Source organism: Mus pahari, chromosome 2 (genome assembly GCF_900095145.1).
Source record: "Mus pahari chromosome 2, PAHARI_EIJ_v1.1, whole genome shotgun sequence".
Lineage (NCBI taxonomy): Eukaryota > Metazoa > Chordata > Mammalia > Rodentia > Muridae > Mus > Mus pahari.
The window spans coordinates 67,432,415-67,448,071 of record NC_034591.1 but is presented as its reverse complement, the minus strand read 5'-3'; the positions used below and the strand labels follow the sequence as shown (position 1 = coordinate 67,448,071).

At 44.8% G+C, this 15,657-nt stretch overlaps 1 protein-coding gene across 1 annotated transcript in view; it reads right to left on the bottom strand.

Annotated features, from left to right (window-relative positions):
- LOC110316516 overlaps positions 1–7,677 on the bottom strand; it is a 15,787-nt gene extending 8,110 nt beyond the window's left edge. The window contains exons 1-4 of the mRNA XM_021190864.2: positions 7,471–7,677; positions 5,543–5,710; positions 3,546–3,643; positions 1,673–2,537 (exon numbers count right to left, since the gene is read on the bottom strand). Of these exons, the coding sequence (XP_021046523.2) occupies positions 1,673–2,537; positions 3,546–3,588 (908 nt within the window). The 5' untranslated portion in view covers positions 3,589–3,643; positions 5,543–5,710; positions 7,471–7,677. The remainder of the gene's footprint in view (positions 1–1,672; positions 2,538–3,545; positions 3,644–5,542; positions 5,711–7,470) is intronic.
- Between the last annotated feature and the right edge of the window lie 7,980 nt (positions 7,678–15,657).

The window sequence follows — 15,657 nt, the reverse complement described above, 5'->3', positions numbered from 1 at the left end:
CTCATAAAAAGATTTTTAAAAAAGATATACCCATCTCAAAGCAAAGGCAAAGAGGAAGAACAAAAGGTCCTAAGCGTTTTGGTTGTTATTATTATTATTTTGATTTTGATTTTTAAGAAAGAAAGAAAAAGACAATTCTGAGGGATGGTTCTGTCCCATTGGAGAGATCTTTTTTTTTTTTTTTCCATTTTGATTTTTATTCAACCTTTGGTTCTTAACTCGTCAGAGAAGCTCAGAGTCTCTCAGAAACCTGACAGAGGCCAGAGTTCACATCACCCCACGAAGACTACCATCACTCGGTACTAAGAACTGAACCAAGGGCCCTGGGAGGGGACATCTGGTCCTCCTGCCTGTGCCTCCTAGCAGACATGTACAATCAAGTCCATCTAGAAATAATTCTTTTTAAGAAGAACATTTAATATCTTTTTACAGAAGAACAAAGTAAGCCCCCCAAAAGTCATGGCAAGTGTTTTTTCGAAGGTAGGCAGTGACTCTTCTCTCATCATTAATGTTACTTAATGAAGCCAATTTTCAGACCCTGTGCGTTGGTGTGAACACTGGAAGGAGATCCCTGGCTGGCTTTTGTCCTCTCTGAGGAAAGAGGGCAGAAGGAATGTAAGAGCCAGAGGTGGTGGATGACTTCAAGGAAACTGTTTCCAGACACAACAGGGCAGGTGCACACGTGGGCTTTAGTGGATGTGACCCTGTTCACCATACCTGCGTGCAAGCCCAGTACAAACCCCCACAAAGGCTGTGGGCACAAAGTCCCACTCAGTCAGGAGCTAGTCACAAACCATAGCTCTGGGGAGAAGGAAAATCAATTTTCTTTGATGGGTATATCCACATCTCATGAGGCTTTGTGAGTAGGGAGGTGGAGAGGATTTGGAAGGACTCAGGGAAAATGCGAGAATATGATCAAAATATATGAAATTCTCAAAGAATAAATAAGAACAATTTTTTTTTACAAAAAAGAAAAGAGGAAAAGAAAATGTGTGTTCTCGTGGCGCTGTGATTTTTGCCCCCATTTACAAGCTACCAGGGGTATTTCATTATTTTAAGGGAAGGATGGCCCACAGGGATGATGAAATATCTAAAGGAAGCGTTTTTTATTTTTTGAAACTCTGAATGCAAATAGTTAAAACTGAGATTCAGCACAACAGAGCCTTAGCAAAGTTGATGCCAAAGACACTGCACTGTGACTCACTAAAGCTGTGAGCAGAATTCTAACTATTGCGTTAAAAAAAAAAAAAATAGGGAACATCTTCTGTACTGGCTAGTTTTGTGTCAACTTGACACAGCTGGAGTTATCACAGAGAAAGGAGCTTTAGTTGGGGAAATGGCTCCATGAGAACCAGCTGTGGGGCATTTTCTCAATTAGTGATCAAGGGGGAGAGGCCCCTTGTGGGTGGGGCCATCTCTGGCCTGGTAGTCCTGGATTCTATAAGAGAGCAGGCTGAGCAAGCCAGGAGAAGCAAGCCAGTAATGAACATTCCTCCATGGCCTCTGCATCAGTTCCTGCTTTCTGACCTGCTTGAGTTCCAGTCCTGATTTCCTTGGTGATGAACAGCAGCATGGAAGTGTAAGCTGAATAAACCCTTTCCTCCCCAACTTGTTTCTTGGTCATGATGCTTGTGCAGGAATAGAAACCCTGAATAAGACAATCTTCTAAGACCAACTTAATCTGTTATTCTGGTCCCCAAAGGCCTTTCTGTAGAGGAGCAAGTAGATCAAGAAGGCCACACCCAGGAAGACAGTCAAACCCCTTCTCCAGCCCTTCCAGTAGGATTTCTGCCATCCCCACAGCCCAGCTAGCAACCTGGTGCGCCTCTGCATGCGCGCAGCCACCACCTCTGCCACCTTGGCCACTTGGTCCTGGGGTTCAGCGCACTGCATGGACTGCAACAGCTCGTACACCTCATTGGAGTAGTGCGCGCCCCCGTGCTCCCTCACCAAGCACGCGACCATGCCCAGCAGCTGCTCAGCCTGGGCCTCGCGCTCTCTGCCAGTGGCGCGGTTGTTGAGGGCGCACACGCGGCCCCCGCACTCGGCCACCAGCTCTCGCAGCGCGCGGTTGTCCGTGCAGCGCACATAATCCTGCAGGGAGTCTTCAGCCAGGTCCTCCTGGCGCGTGAACACCACGACAGTGCGCGCCATCACCTGCTTCCCGAACACCCGTTTCAGCGCGTCCAGCGCCTGGTTGTCTTGCATGGTGAAGCGACCCAGCTGGGTAACCAGCAGCAGGGCGTGCGGCCCGGGAGCCGACAGCACGAAGCAGCGGGCTGTCTCCACGCACCAGGGGTCGGTCCGCGGGGTCTCGGAGCTGAAGATGTCCGGGGTGTCCACCACCTCCACCTGCCAGCCGGCCCACTTTCTGCTGCCCAAGGTGCAAGTTCTGGTGACAGGCACCGCCCCCAGCCTGGACAGGAAGCACTTCTGGCCCAGGATGCTGTTGCCAGTGGCACTCTTGCCGGTCCCAGTCCTGCCCACTAGGATGAGCCTCAGTTGGGGCTCCTGCGGGGCCCTGGAGACCTCTGAGCCTGAGGATCAGATGTGGCAGCATTGAGTCAGAGACACAGGCTTTCTTTCCTCTGAGAAAGGCTTCAGCATACAAGGGAAGGACCCACATTGCCTGGTCTCCTTGGAAGCCTGGTGCTCCCATCTGCTTTGGGCTCTCTGAGCTCAGGTTCTTCCCCCATCTCTCCTTTCTGCATTTGGATTCTCTGCGCACCTGCAGATGCTCCTGATGACGTTTCACAAAATATTCCTTTATAACTCCAGGGTTTAACTGGGGTCTTTGGGCCTGAACACAGGCAGACCTGATGCTGAATTGAGACACCAGGGTTCCTGACCCCCACCTCCCAGATGTGGATCATCAAGCATAGGGGAGTCCCTCAATCCTAGACAATGGGGTTGGCTGCAGCCCACCAGGTGTTCCTTGTGTAAATGCAGGAAGTGCTCAGTCTAGGACACAGCTCAAAGCTTTCTAGGAGTTGTTGGAGAGTTAGAGAAGAGAGTTCATCTTCTTCCCTTTCTCCTCTCCTGTCTCAAGCCAGCTCACTCCTCGTGGTTAATATTTCATTACATTTTATTTACTTAGGGGCATACAGCCATGTCCCGTGGAGGCTAAAGGTCAACTTTCAGGAGTTCCCTACCTCCATCATGTGGGCTCAAGAGTTGAAATCAGTTCCTCAGGTTTGGCAGCCTTTACCCACCCAGTAATCTCCCTGACTCCAAATACTGATACCCAGTTAATTCCCCATCCTCCTAACACTGGGGACCTAGTGAGTGAAGCTCACTCTAAGACTGAATTTCCCATCCTGTGTCTTTTTTGTGGAAACACTGTATGTGTGTGTGTGTGTGTGTGTGTGTGTGTGTGTGTAGGTGGTGGTGGTGGTGGTGGTAGTTTGCAGTGAGTGCTGGGGGTGGGGGGAGGGCTGCTGTTTCATCCCATTGGCTTGCAGACCTGAGGAAGCTCCACCCCTTTCCTCCTTTCTTACTCTGAGCTCACACAGAGGCCAGGACTCATTTCCCTGAAGGTCTCTTACCATAGGCGCCTTCCTCATCTCTTGCCATCTTCCTTCCCCCCATGCTTCTTAGAAGGCTCTCAGTTTTGATTTTCTCATTTGTGTTCTCATTCCTGCAACTGAGCAAAACCCAACCACAGAGTCAGGCAAGGTCTAAAAACACAAAGCAAGGCTTTTGTCTGCAAGGAGCTGAACATGTAGGCGTGTGCTTCAGTTTACAAGCATGTAGGGGGCACCTTTTGTCCACCATAATACATTCTTCTATTCCTTCTTAGAGATAGCATCTGGATTTTGAAGATAACATCTAGAGAGACCAGAAAGATGGTTGCAATGCTAGCTTGACAACCTGAGCTTGCCCTCCTGACCTCAGGAAAGGTGGATGAAGAGAACCAACTCCACAAAGTTGTCTTATGAGCCCTTTGCTTTAAACTTTTCCCTTCTACTACCTATGTTATAACATTATCTGGTACAGCCAAGCACTTCCAGGTCACTTAAGCCTGATCCCAGGGGTCCTCAAGCCCAAAGCAGTGTCCCCCCAGGTCTGCTACTCCAGCCTCTTATTCAGCTAACAGGTCTAGCCAGTGACCTCCCAGAAGTCAGATTCAGCCTCTTCAGCTCTCTCTCTCTCTGACCTTTCTCTGGTGATAGCTTTGGTTCCACACTCCTGTCTAAGTGCTTATCTGCATTTGTCCATCATTTCATGGTCCATCTCTTTGTCTCCATTATGGGTGATATGTTCCCTCCCTCTCTCCCTCCTGTGGACACAACACCAGAGAAGAGTAATGTTAACTCAATAGCCTATCTCCTACAGAAGGGCTTTGCAAACCAGATGGGCTAGTACCCCTTCCATCTCCCAAAGCCTTTAGTAGAACTCTCTGTGAGATTCCATGTCACTGTTCTGTGTGCAGAAATCAGCAAATGCCCACAAATGACACAGATCAGAAATGAAGAAACAGCCGTAAGACTGAGAGCAATGAGCAAGGCTTGAGGAGCTTAATCTGGAGGAAAATGAGTAGGCACGCACAGCGACTCCACCAAAGTCCAGGGCAGGACACCAGGACTTCCCAGAGTTCAGAGTGGAGGCTGAGCTTCCTTTGATAATTTCTAAGAGAAAAGCAAACACTGAGTGAAATCTCAGGTGATAAATGTTTCTATTATCTGGCAACATAAAGCACGTGCAGTTCTATATGTGCAAGAGAGCCCAAGATAGTCCAGTTCCTTGCCTACAAGCTTGATGGGGTTTTGTGGGGTTTTTTGTTTGGTTTTGGTTTTTGATTTTTTTTTTTTGTTTTTGTTGTTTTGTTTTGGGAAATATTTAGGTGTTCCCCTCAACATCGCATTTCTTGGATCCATCCTCAGCTGTTCTGATACAGCAAGTAGGATCTTTCTCACAAGCTTAGTCTGCATCCAGAATTTGAAAATCATTGTTTCTTAAACCCTTCCTAGTAGACAGGAAGAAACAGAGGTATCCCTGCAGGTGGAGTGGGACAAACTCCAGGAAGCAATGGCTTACAAGACAAGTGAGGGCTGAGTCCATTCCTCTCAAGTTTGCTAGAGCCCCTCCTACAGGCAATGAGAAGAAGAGGCTTCTGAGAGACAGACAGACAGACTCCTGAGAGACAGACGTGGCCCGTTAGGAGTGGCCTTGAAGGCACGGTTTATAGGGACACAGAAGGATCTGTTGCCTTTGCTCAATGTGCATTTTGAGGAATGGTGTCTTCTAAACTGTGCTATGCCCCTGGGCGGAGACCTAGAGTACATTTCCCTTACTGTATGAGAGGAGTTCAGGAAGAGATAAGCTTTGTTCATCAAGGATGTGTGAACTCCTAAGACTTACTCTAATCTTGTCCATTCGAAACCCAGGCCATCTTAAAGCGCCTGGAAGCCTTCCCTTGGCTGTGCTGCATGCTCGGTGTGCACCTGCACTTTGCTGTATTCAATGCAGGTTTGTAGGCAGCAGACACTTTGGTCTCACAGCCCAGCCTCCTCTCCACCCCAGCTCACAGCCTCAGGCTCACCTTTCTTGCTGACAGTTCCTGAAGTGGCCCAGAGAAGTCCCAGGCTCGCCTTCCCTTCTCTGGTGAGTGCAGAAGTCTCTCTGTGCCCAGGACTGAGCATAGAGGAAGTCACTAGGCTGCCTGGGTCTTAGAGATCAGGAAACTGAGAGAAAGGCCGGATGATGATTGCTTAAAGAGACAGAAACATTTTCCATGTAGGTATGGTCTTAGCATTTTTCTACGGAATCACACACTATATCTTCTCTGTGACTAAAGGCAGTCTGTCCAGAAGGGTTGGTAGAATCAAACATGGTGACAGAGCTTTCTTTGCTGACTCTATTCTAGAATTGGCTACAGGTAATCTTCCGTGTGTGTGTGTGTGTGTGTGTGTGTGTGTGTGTGTGTGTGTGTGGTTGTTGTAGTTGTTGCTGTTGCTGTTGTTGTTTTGTTTTTTTTGTTTTGTTTTTATTATTTTTATTTTCATCTTCTCTTTAAGGATTTTTCTTACTACAAAATAGCCTCCAATTGAGATTGGAGGATGGCAAATTTAAGCCCATTCTAGGCCTACTAATTTTCTTTTCTTTTCTTTTCTTTTCTTTTTATTATGAATGACACTTTATTCAGTCATTTTCTTTACAACTGAAACTCTGGGAATTCAAAACTAACATCCTTGCCTGTGAGCATCTTGTACACAACAGAAAAGGTTTTGACCTTGTGTTCCACGTTGTTCTGCTATTCTTTGTCTAAGACCCCATCTCAAAACAAAACAAACACTAAAGGCTCGGGGTTTAGCTTATTGATACAGCATTTGCCTAGAATCATTTGCCTAGAATATACAAGGTCCTAGGGTCTATCCAGTACCAAAGGAAACAAAAAAAGAAAAATTTAAAAAGAATAGAATATCTAATAGCACTATGACTGATATTGGGTATTAGTGATTAATCTTTAAATTAGTGCATGCATATTTTGTTCATTCCTGTTTTACTAAGTAAAGGCTTTGACTGGAGATGTGAGTTACTTTAATAATGTCTTTTAATGGTTGAAGTAATTGCATGAGTTTTCTCTTTTGATCTATTAATATTGTAACCTCTGTTTCTGTGTAAGTATATTTATGTATGCATTTGTGTACTTGCAAGCACGTGTGTGTGTGTGTGTGTGTGTGTGTGTGTGTGCGTGTGTGTGTGTGTGTGTGTGTAAAAGGGTTGGCTTCCAAGGCATATGGACTATTGAGGTGGAGATATGATGGTGCTGAAAGAAACTATGAGGGAGTAGCCTTGGGACTTACACCTGAGAGAGGAAGCAAAGAACACAACACGGGACTGGGAAAAGGCAAGTTAGACTGAGTCAGTCACTACAAATGCTGACTCCACAGGGAATTCTACAGTTTGCATAGACCTTGAGATAGAAGGTGAGGAGACTGGATTTCACAATTCTATCAGCCAGTTATTGGATGTAAACTTCCACTGGAGAAAACACTTAACCTAGAGGCATCTCTCTTCAGTAGATGCCAACCTCCGGGCAAGGGTGATAGCACCCAAGGGTGGGTGCTGCCAGTTGGCTGTACTCCTGGTCAGCTGCAGGGAGAGACTGTGTGGCTGCTCCCGCATGTCAGCATGCTGAGAGAATCTCTCTTGCTTCGTTGTTTGAGCCATTTGAAGAGATGTGTCAACATGGTTTTAAAGATGTCCCCCAAAGCAGGCATGTCCAGCTCTAGGGAGATGGAAGCAGGAGGACCATAAGTTTAAGGCCAGCCTGGACAACTTAATAAGGCTCTGTTTCAAAATAACTGAAGGTGGGCCTGAGGATATAACATGTGGGAAGCCCTAGGTTCAATCCTCACTAGAGAGGATGGGAACCTCCTCAGGAAAGCTTCTTCTTGCCTTACCCTCTCCACTCTTGCCCTTGCAACACCAACCTTCGAAGGAACATCTTCCCGCTGTCCTACTCACCATCACATGTGTGACCATAGAGGTTGCCAGATACAGGACCAAAGTGAGGAAGAAGGAACTGGAAGAAAATTAACTTCGAGATCCAGGATTCAAGCGGCTCATGCTGGTTAGTACAAGGTTCACAGGTCTAGGAAAAGCAGCCCAGGCCAGAACAAAGGCTGTTAAGTCATTCCAGGAACTGGCTGGCCAAAAGATAGGAGAGGTGTGCAAGGATGCCCTGACTATCTCAATTGAGTCCCTGTCTCCTCCTTTCTGACTTGGGTTAACCGTTAACCAGATGCTCTGCCAACACAGATAAGCACCTGCCCTGCTATTACCCCAACCTGCACGTACAATTTGCTGATGTTTAAACTAGCCAATTATGTGAAATCACGCCAAATATGCCTCTACCCCCGATTTCCTTGTACATAAATCCCTAGCTTCTGACATGCGGGGTCGATTCCTCTGTCTCCTGTGTGAGATACGTGTCGACCGGGAACTCCGATATTAAACTGCCTCGTGTGTTTGTATCAAGATGGTCTCTAGTGATTCTTGGATGCATGCCATCTCAAGATTGGAGTGGCGGGGGGGTCTCCCCATTCAGGTCTTTCAGAACAGGCCCCAGCTAACATGAATGAGCAGGGTTTACTGTGGACATCTGAATCCACAAGAATTCATTTTATCCTTGAAGTTTGAAGCAATTGTGGGAAATGATTCAGACTGCAAACATATTAAGAAATCAGTGACAACTGTTTGTGGTTCCTTGCATAACCCTTGTTTGCAAAGCGCTTCTGCTTAATCAAAGATTCTATGATGACAGCAATGTTCCCAGGGCTCCCAGGGCTACCTTTTACATTGTGGTTGGAGTGATAGGGAGACTAAGCTGTACATTTAAGTTCAGATGATTGAATATTGCATCCATGTGGCCTGAAGCTATCATACCTGTAGTCATGGTATTTATTTTCTTCTCCACTTAATTTTTCAGTACTGAGGATGGAGCCCTGTTCCTAGCACATGGGTATACTGTGGCATCAAGCTGTATCTCTGGCCCTCTGTTTGCTTCTCATTTTAAGACAGTGTCTCACTAAGTTGTCTAATCTAGCCTTGAATTTTGCTCTGTAGCTGAGGCATGCCTTGAACTTGCCATCTTCCTGCCTCAGCCTCCCTAGGTAGCTGGTATTCCAGGTCTGAATCACCAGGGTTGGCTAAGGCATATTTTTTAGCAAGATGATACAGAATTCTATGTTTGGTGTGGGAAGACACACAGATAAAGATGTGTAAAACTTCAAAGCAGAAAGTACAAATGGATTTAATATTTTTGTAAATCCCCAGCTGTAGTGGAGAAGTGTGGTCCTGGCAAGTTTTACAGTGGCCTCTTGCAAGCTTAATTTCCCTGCTGTCCTTTGTCAGAAGTTGTCGACTCTTTGGAATGGTTATGAGGTAAGAGGGTATTTCACCTGGATACAAACACCCAAACTCTCACAACTAGATCATTTGCTGTAAATTGCTTACAATCAAAATTTCCCCACATCATTCTTTGAGATGAAGCTCCATAGAAGCTTGGCGGCAGTACACTCTTCAAGGACATTTCCTTTTCCTGTGATCAGGAGGATGATGCAGAATGAACATAGTCATCCCCCTGCTTCTTTCTGAAAAGATACCGTCCCCAGCTCATGTCTATTAAATTTGTTTTGAATCATGAGAATTCCCCCTTTTCACACTGGGAAGTAAAATGGTTTGTAAGAATGCATGGGGACAGCATGTGGCTGGCTGTCAAAGTTTCTCAGAGGAGACAGGGGCAAAGTCAAGCTCTCCTCAAGGCAATTGTGAGACCAGAGTGACATTACTGGGTGCTGTCAGCACACATAGCAGAGATGTGTCTCCTGTGAGTTTCCCATCTGTGGTGTCAAATGTAAGTCACTGTCTTTTTCTGGAAGGTCAAATGCAGAATATAAAGGCAGTGGCCACTTCTTTGGATTAGATCATGGACTGTGTAGTGCCATGTCAAGCTCTAATGTGTCCTCCTCGTACTCCACAGACACCTCCTCCTTCTTCTCACCCCAAACCTCTTTTAAATGCATTCTAAAGTGTAGATAAATGCATCTTAAGTGGCCCTTTTTAAAGTTGTGGATTAGGAGCTGGACCGATGGCTCATCAATTCAGAGCACTTGCTAATTCTTGCAGAGGAGCTGGGTTCAATTCCCAGCACCCACATGATGGCTCAGAACCCCATCTATTCACAACTCCAATTCCAGGGGATCCAGTGCCCTCTTCTGGCCTCCAAGGGTACCAGGCATGCATGTGGTATGCATACATATGTGCATGCAAACTGCTCATGCATAAAAACTCTTCACTGGTGAATTAATGTGATGGCATCGTCATATGAACCCACTCTTGTGTTGAATCTATTTCCTGAATGTTCACAGAGATGTAATAGAGAAGATGGAAGGCACTCATGACATTACCCACTTACAAGTTTAGTGTCCATCTAGTGAAGGTTAGCAGTAAACCGTCAGATCGACTTTAACTTCAACTTTAATATTACAGTTAATAGAGACCCTGGATATAGTGTTAGCGTTGATTGAGAGCCCTTTAGAGGTGTTTGGATGGAATTACTGGGGCTTTGCAAAAAGCCAAGGATACAACGATGGCTTCCTTCCTTAAGATTGTGATGTAGGTCCTTTCAATCTGGCATTTTGCTATGTAGCTTTATATTAGATGTGTTCTATTCAGAACAAGGGAGGCCTGTGTTTTGAACTACATTGTATTGGGGATGGAGAAGGTTTGATATGAGATACGAGTGGGCCAGAGCCCTATCAAGGCCTCTATCTGCAGAGTTTACTGACAGTTCCTCAAAGGCACATGGAATGGCATGCTTCATTAAGTGCTCTTTGAGCATATTCAGAGCTGTTGCTTCGGTGAGTGGACATGGCCGAGCTGCTGTAACGATGCAATGGACTATCATAATGAGATCTTTGCACATCTGTGAACTTGGAGTCTCACCTAGAATTGGTCTTCTTCCCTGTTATTAGCCCAATAATGAACAGAGCCGACCAGCACTACCTTTAGACCTCTCTGGCTTCATAGTGCTCTGGAAGACCTGGGGAACACATTCCCCCAGGGGAAATCATTGGGAAGGTGAGGAAAGTTCCACTCCTGCCTCCACCAGTGCACCTCAGAAGACTGAGGAACAGGTGACAGCAAGAGGTTCAGGTGTGTCCCCTCATTTAATTCTCTGGTATTCAGAGTCATTCGAGCCACTCCTGCTGAGGCCCAGCGGAGCTCAGTTGTACCCACTGGGCTTTGCCTGAACACCCGACATAAACTATGAGTGTATTAAAATTATTTAATGTGCTCAGGTTTTAGAATGACTTTTAATGGATAAAAAAGTTACTCAGTTGTCTAAGTTGACTTCTTCATGGAGAATTAGCAAACAATTGACACCTGCACTTATTAGTTTCATAAGCAGTACCCAGATTACAATAAAAACATTAGCAAATACATTTGACTGCCACCTTAGTAAGGTTAGCTTTTCTCAAATCTTCATTCACCACAAATATAATAATGTTTTCATTGTTATTTTCATACAAGTTACTTAATGTAGATGTAGCCGAATCATTTTAATAAGTTAAAGAACAATGCCTATTTATTGATGTCCATCTTACACATTTCCTGTCAATGTCTTTTTTCTGCTGGTAATTACTTTGATGTGGATTGATAGAGGTACACCTTTTTGGCCCAAATAATGAGCAGCTCGTCTTGTGTTCTTGAACTTAGAAAACAAACTTCTAGATTCTTCTGTTAGCTTATTATAGCTAATATCTAGGAGGATGTTAATAGTGGGTGTCCTTGGTATGACATCAGTATTTCTTACTAAACAAGATGGAGAAGAGTTGAGATGGAGAACTTTAGTCCTGGTAAAGGAGAATCATTTGCCAGAGGGTTAGCTCATTCGTTACTATTTGGTAGCTCAGGAGGTTCTCTGCAAGAGCATCAAGTGCTCTTAGCTGTGGAGCTCTCTCTGCAGTGTCCCCCCAGGCAAGTGGCAGCAAGAAGCTCTCAGATGGTCAGAGGCAGCACAGAGTAGCAAGACCTACAGATGAAAGTCAGACTGTGAGGGCTTGGGTCAGGGTTCAGGCAGATGGCTCCTGACAGTTTTCTTATGGAAAATGAACAATCACCTCAGGGGTTGCCACGTCCCTTCCCCTCACTGTGCCTCCCAGGAGCTGGGTTCTGGTTCTTACTGAGGCCCTCCTCCAGTTCCTCTGCTTCGTCCACACCCACTTCCTTAGTGTGTGTAAACAGGTCATTGTGGTCAGAGTGAGCCCAGGAGGAGCCCTAGGTGAGATCTCTGACAATGTTGGCTGGCTTCTCACCTGCTGCTTTTCTCCTTTCCGAAGCTCCTTAGCAACCACAGTTTCCTCTGCAAACATGCTAGGAAAGCCCCTTTTATTTTGACTCTTTATCCTTCCGGAGTTCAACCATACAATTCATACTGTAAGATGAACCCTGTGGTTAGGTGAGCAGCCACGTGTGAATGAACTGTTTCAGGTTCAGAGTGTGAAGAAAACCAGAAAATGACTGCTGCCAGGTCCTGCAGAGAAATGTCCTTCCCTGTGTGAGCAAAAGGGTGGGCAAAGCACGCACCATCCACCCACTGCTCTGAAGCTTATGAGGAAACATTTTCCATGGGGACAGTGACCAGATGAAACAAAAATAAAGCTCAGGTAGAGGCTGGGATAAAGCTCAAAGCAGCTGAATAAGATAAAAACAAATTGACTAAAGCACTAAGCACTCTACATGCTAGGTGTTCGCAGGCAGTTTGGCTGGTACAATCTATGGCTGTTGCTCTTAGATACACGGCACCATGGGAAAGAGATGAGCTCTGCATGCTACACACTACAAGCCTGGGCTAGCCTGGGCTTAAATATCACTTATTTCAGTGGTTCAAATAGCACACTCTAAGATAGCACAAGCTAAGATAAAAGCAATTTCATCACAATAGCTGCAAAGACACATAAAAATACATTTAACTTAGGAAGTGAAGGACCTCTGCAAAGAAAATTACAAAACACTGATGAAATAAATTGAAACACACACACAAACACTGCTATACACATGTACACACAAATGGAAAGACTGGTCATGTTCATGAATTGGTGAAAATACAGTTTAAACATCCATATTGCTGAAAGCACTTTACAAACACAACACACCATCCTCATCAAACTTCTAAGGATATTCTTCAGATAACTAGAAAAAGCAATTCAAAAGTTCACATCCACACACAAAAGCCCTCCCACATTGACAAAGCCATCCAGCACAGAAAGCCATGTTGCAGGTGCCATGTACCTGCTTCCAAGAAATACAATACAGCTATAGGAATCGAAAAGTATAAAACTGACCTTATAGACCAGTAGAACACAACAGAGGATCCAGAAATAAATTCACACGTTTTCAGCCACCTGATTCTTGGCAGAGGTACCAAAATTATATACTATAGAGAGGACTGCCTTTTCAACAGACAGCACCCCCCCCCCAAAAAAGTAGACATTTACATATAGAAAATTGGAACATGGCCCCTATCTGTTTTCTACCATAAAAGCCAACACAAAATAGGTCAAAGGCCTACCTATAACACCTGAAACTCCGAAATCACCAGAACAAAACATAGAAGAGATACTTCAGAAGGCTGATATAAGGATGGGTGTTTTGTATTTTACCTCAAAATGAAATTACATCAGAGAGAAAACAGAGTGAAGATGTGTCACACAACAGGGAAGAAAACAACTGTAAAGGCCACACAACCCAGGAGACCACAGCCGTAAACTCTTCACCTGACAGGGGCTTCAACCTCTGCTCCACACGAGGAACTAGAGGCCTTAACCACAGAGAAAAGTAAAATCAAGAAAGAATTTAAAAAAAAAGAATCAGCAAAAGGTTGGCTGAGAAGGTACTTCTCAGAAGACCTGAGGGCAGCCAATAAATGGATGAAAAAGTCTCAATATAATTAACCTGAAGGGAAATGCAGACTAAAACAACAAAATGCCAGCTCACCTAAATTAGAATGGAGATTATAAATAAAACAGCAGATGCTAGGGAGATGTGATGGGAAACACTCAGACACCTATGAAGGGAACGTTAGCTACTACAGCCACGGAGAAGACTGAGGCTTTTCAAAAGATATATAAATAAATCTACCATATAACACAGAGACTCCAAACGGGGGCTGCATACCCAAAGGAAATGACATCAGACTATCAAGGATGCACTTGCATGCCTGTGTTTATTGGAACAACATTCACAATAGGTATACTATTGTGAATCAAAATAGGTGCTCAACAGATGGATGGATTGAAAAAGATGTGGTATATATACACACACTGGGATTTCATTTAATCATAAAGGAATTTACAACAAAGTGAATGAAACACAGAAAGATAAATACTACACATGAGTTGTTATTGTTTTTTTTTAATCGATAAGAATATAAACTGGTAATTACTAGAGCCTGGGAAGTGTGGGAATTGGAGACTGTATTTGAACAGTACACACTATGAGTGTGCATGTAAATATAAAGTCATTAATATTAATAAAAATGTCAAGAAAGCAGGAACAAATGAGAAGTTAGCAGAGATCACTCCCCTTACCAGTTTCTAACACTTCCTTTCTTCTGCCCAGAACAGGACTCTCAAGCTGTTGTCTGCATCACCTGAGGGGACTGTGACAGAGCCTGGATCCCCTGGTTCCCAAGATGCTCCTGGAACAGAAACTTCGAATTCAGAACTGCTGTCCTGGGGAGATTGTCCTCATATGGACTACTGAATCTGTCTCACTACCAATAGAATAGGTCCTGGCCTAATTAGATTCTAATAACTAGAAGTGGAGAATTTATTTCTAAGATACCTTAACTTTCTGTGTTTGCTTTTTATATGTGACATTTAGGCTGTGGTATAGCTTGGACAAGGATCTCCAAACCTGAATGCTCATGGGGTTATCTCTAGTCTAAACCTTTAAAGGAGGTGCTGGGANCATTAGGAGATGAAGCTCAATGTCAAGAAGTGAAGTCCTTGGAGATGTGTCTTTAAAGCAGCTACTGGTGCTCCTTGGTCCTTCCTGTTTCTCTCTTCAGTTTCTTGATTCTATGGTAAAGATATCTTCTCTCCTAGGTTTCCATCATAATGAATGGTGGTGCAGCAGGTCTGAAGTAACTAGACCAAGCCATCATGGAGGGGTACCTCCGAAACTTTCCATATTGTGTGATTATTTTCTAACTAGGCACGGNGGTGCATGTCTGAAATCCCAGCACTTGGAAGAATGAAATGAGAGGATTGTGAGTTTGAGGCCACTCTGGTTCCGAAGTGAGTTCCAGACTGAAACAAAACACAATGGATTGTCTTCGGTATTTTCTAAAGTACAAGAAGCTAATAGAACATTGGATCAGGAGGTGTGTCATTGCTTTGGTTACACCTGAGGTGCTGTGGAACTGAATAACTGGTGTGCAGAAGGAATCTGAGAAGTTCTGAGGATCTGGGACCTAGAAATTGTAGAATCAGAGCTTCGTGGGTAGTTCTGATGAGGGCTCAGAATTCCAGGCTCTTAATAGCAATGTGAGGGTTATGTTCNTGAGGTTTCAGATGTAAATAAGGACTCTACTGGGGACTAGACTAGAGGCTGTCTTTGCTACACCTTGGTAAAGAATCTGTACACATTATGTTCCTGCCTTGAGCCTTTGTGGGAGATCAGCTTAAAGCTGATGGATGCTCACCTACTGGAGACTGTTTCACGGCTGCGCAGCATCCGGGCTGTGGCACTGGTACTGTTGGCTAGCTTCAACTCAGTGTGCTATGAGAACCAAGAGCAAAGGACACAGCAGACTTTTTTTTGAAAAGTTGATTAAGTCAGCAAAGAAACACACTTAAAGAAAGTCCTGTCAAGAGGGCAGAGGGAAAAATTGCTAAAGAGACCATAACCATGAAAATTAAACCAGGTACTTCACAGCAGGATAGGAAGAGATAAGTTGTTCAGAATGGGAGAGTCTCTGCTGGATTCAGTATGAAAGTACAAACTTGCCGGGCATTGGTGGCAGACACCTTTAATCCCAGCACTCGGGAGACAGAAGCAGGCAGATTTCTGAGTTCGAGGTCAGCCTGGTCTACAGGGTGAATTCCAGGACAGCCGGGGCTACACAGAGAAACCCTGTCTCGA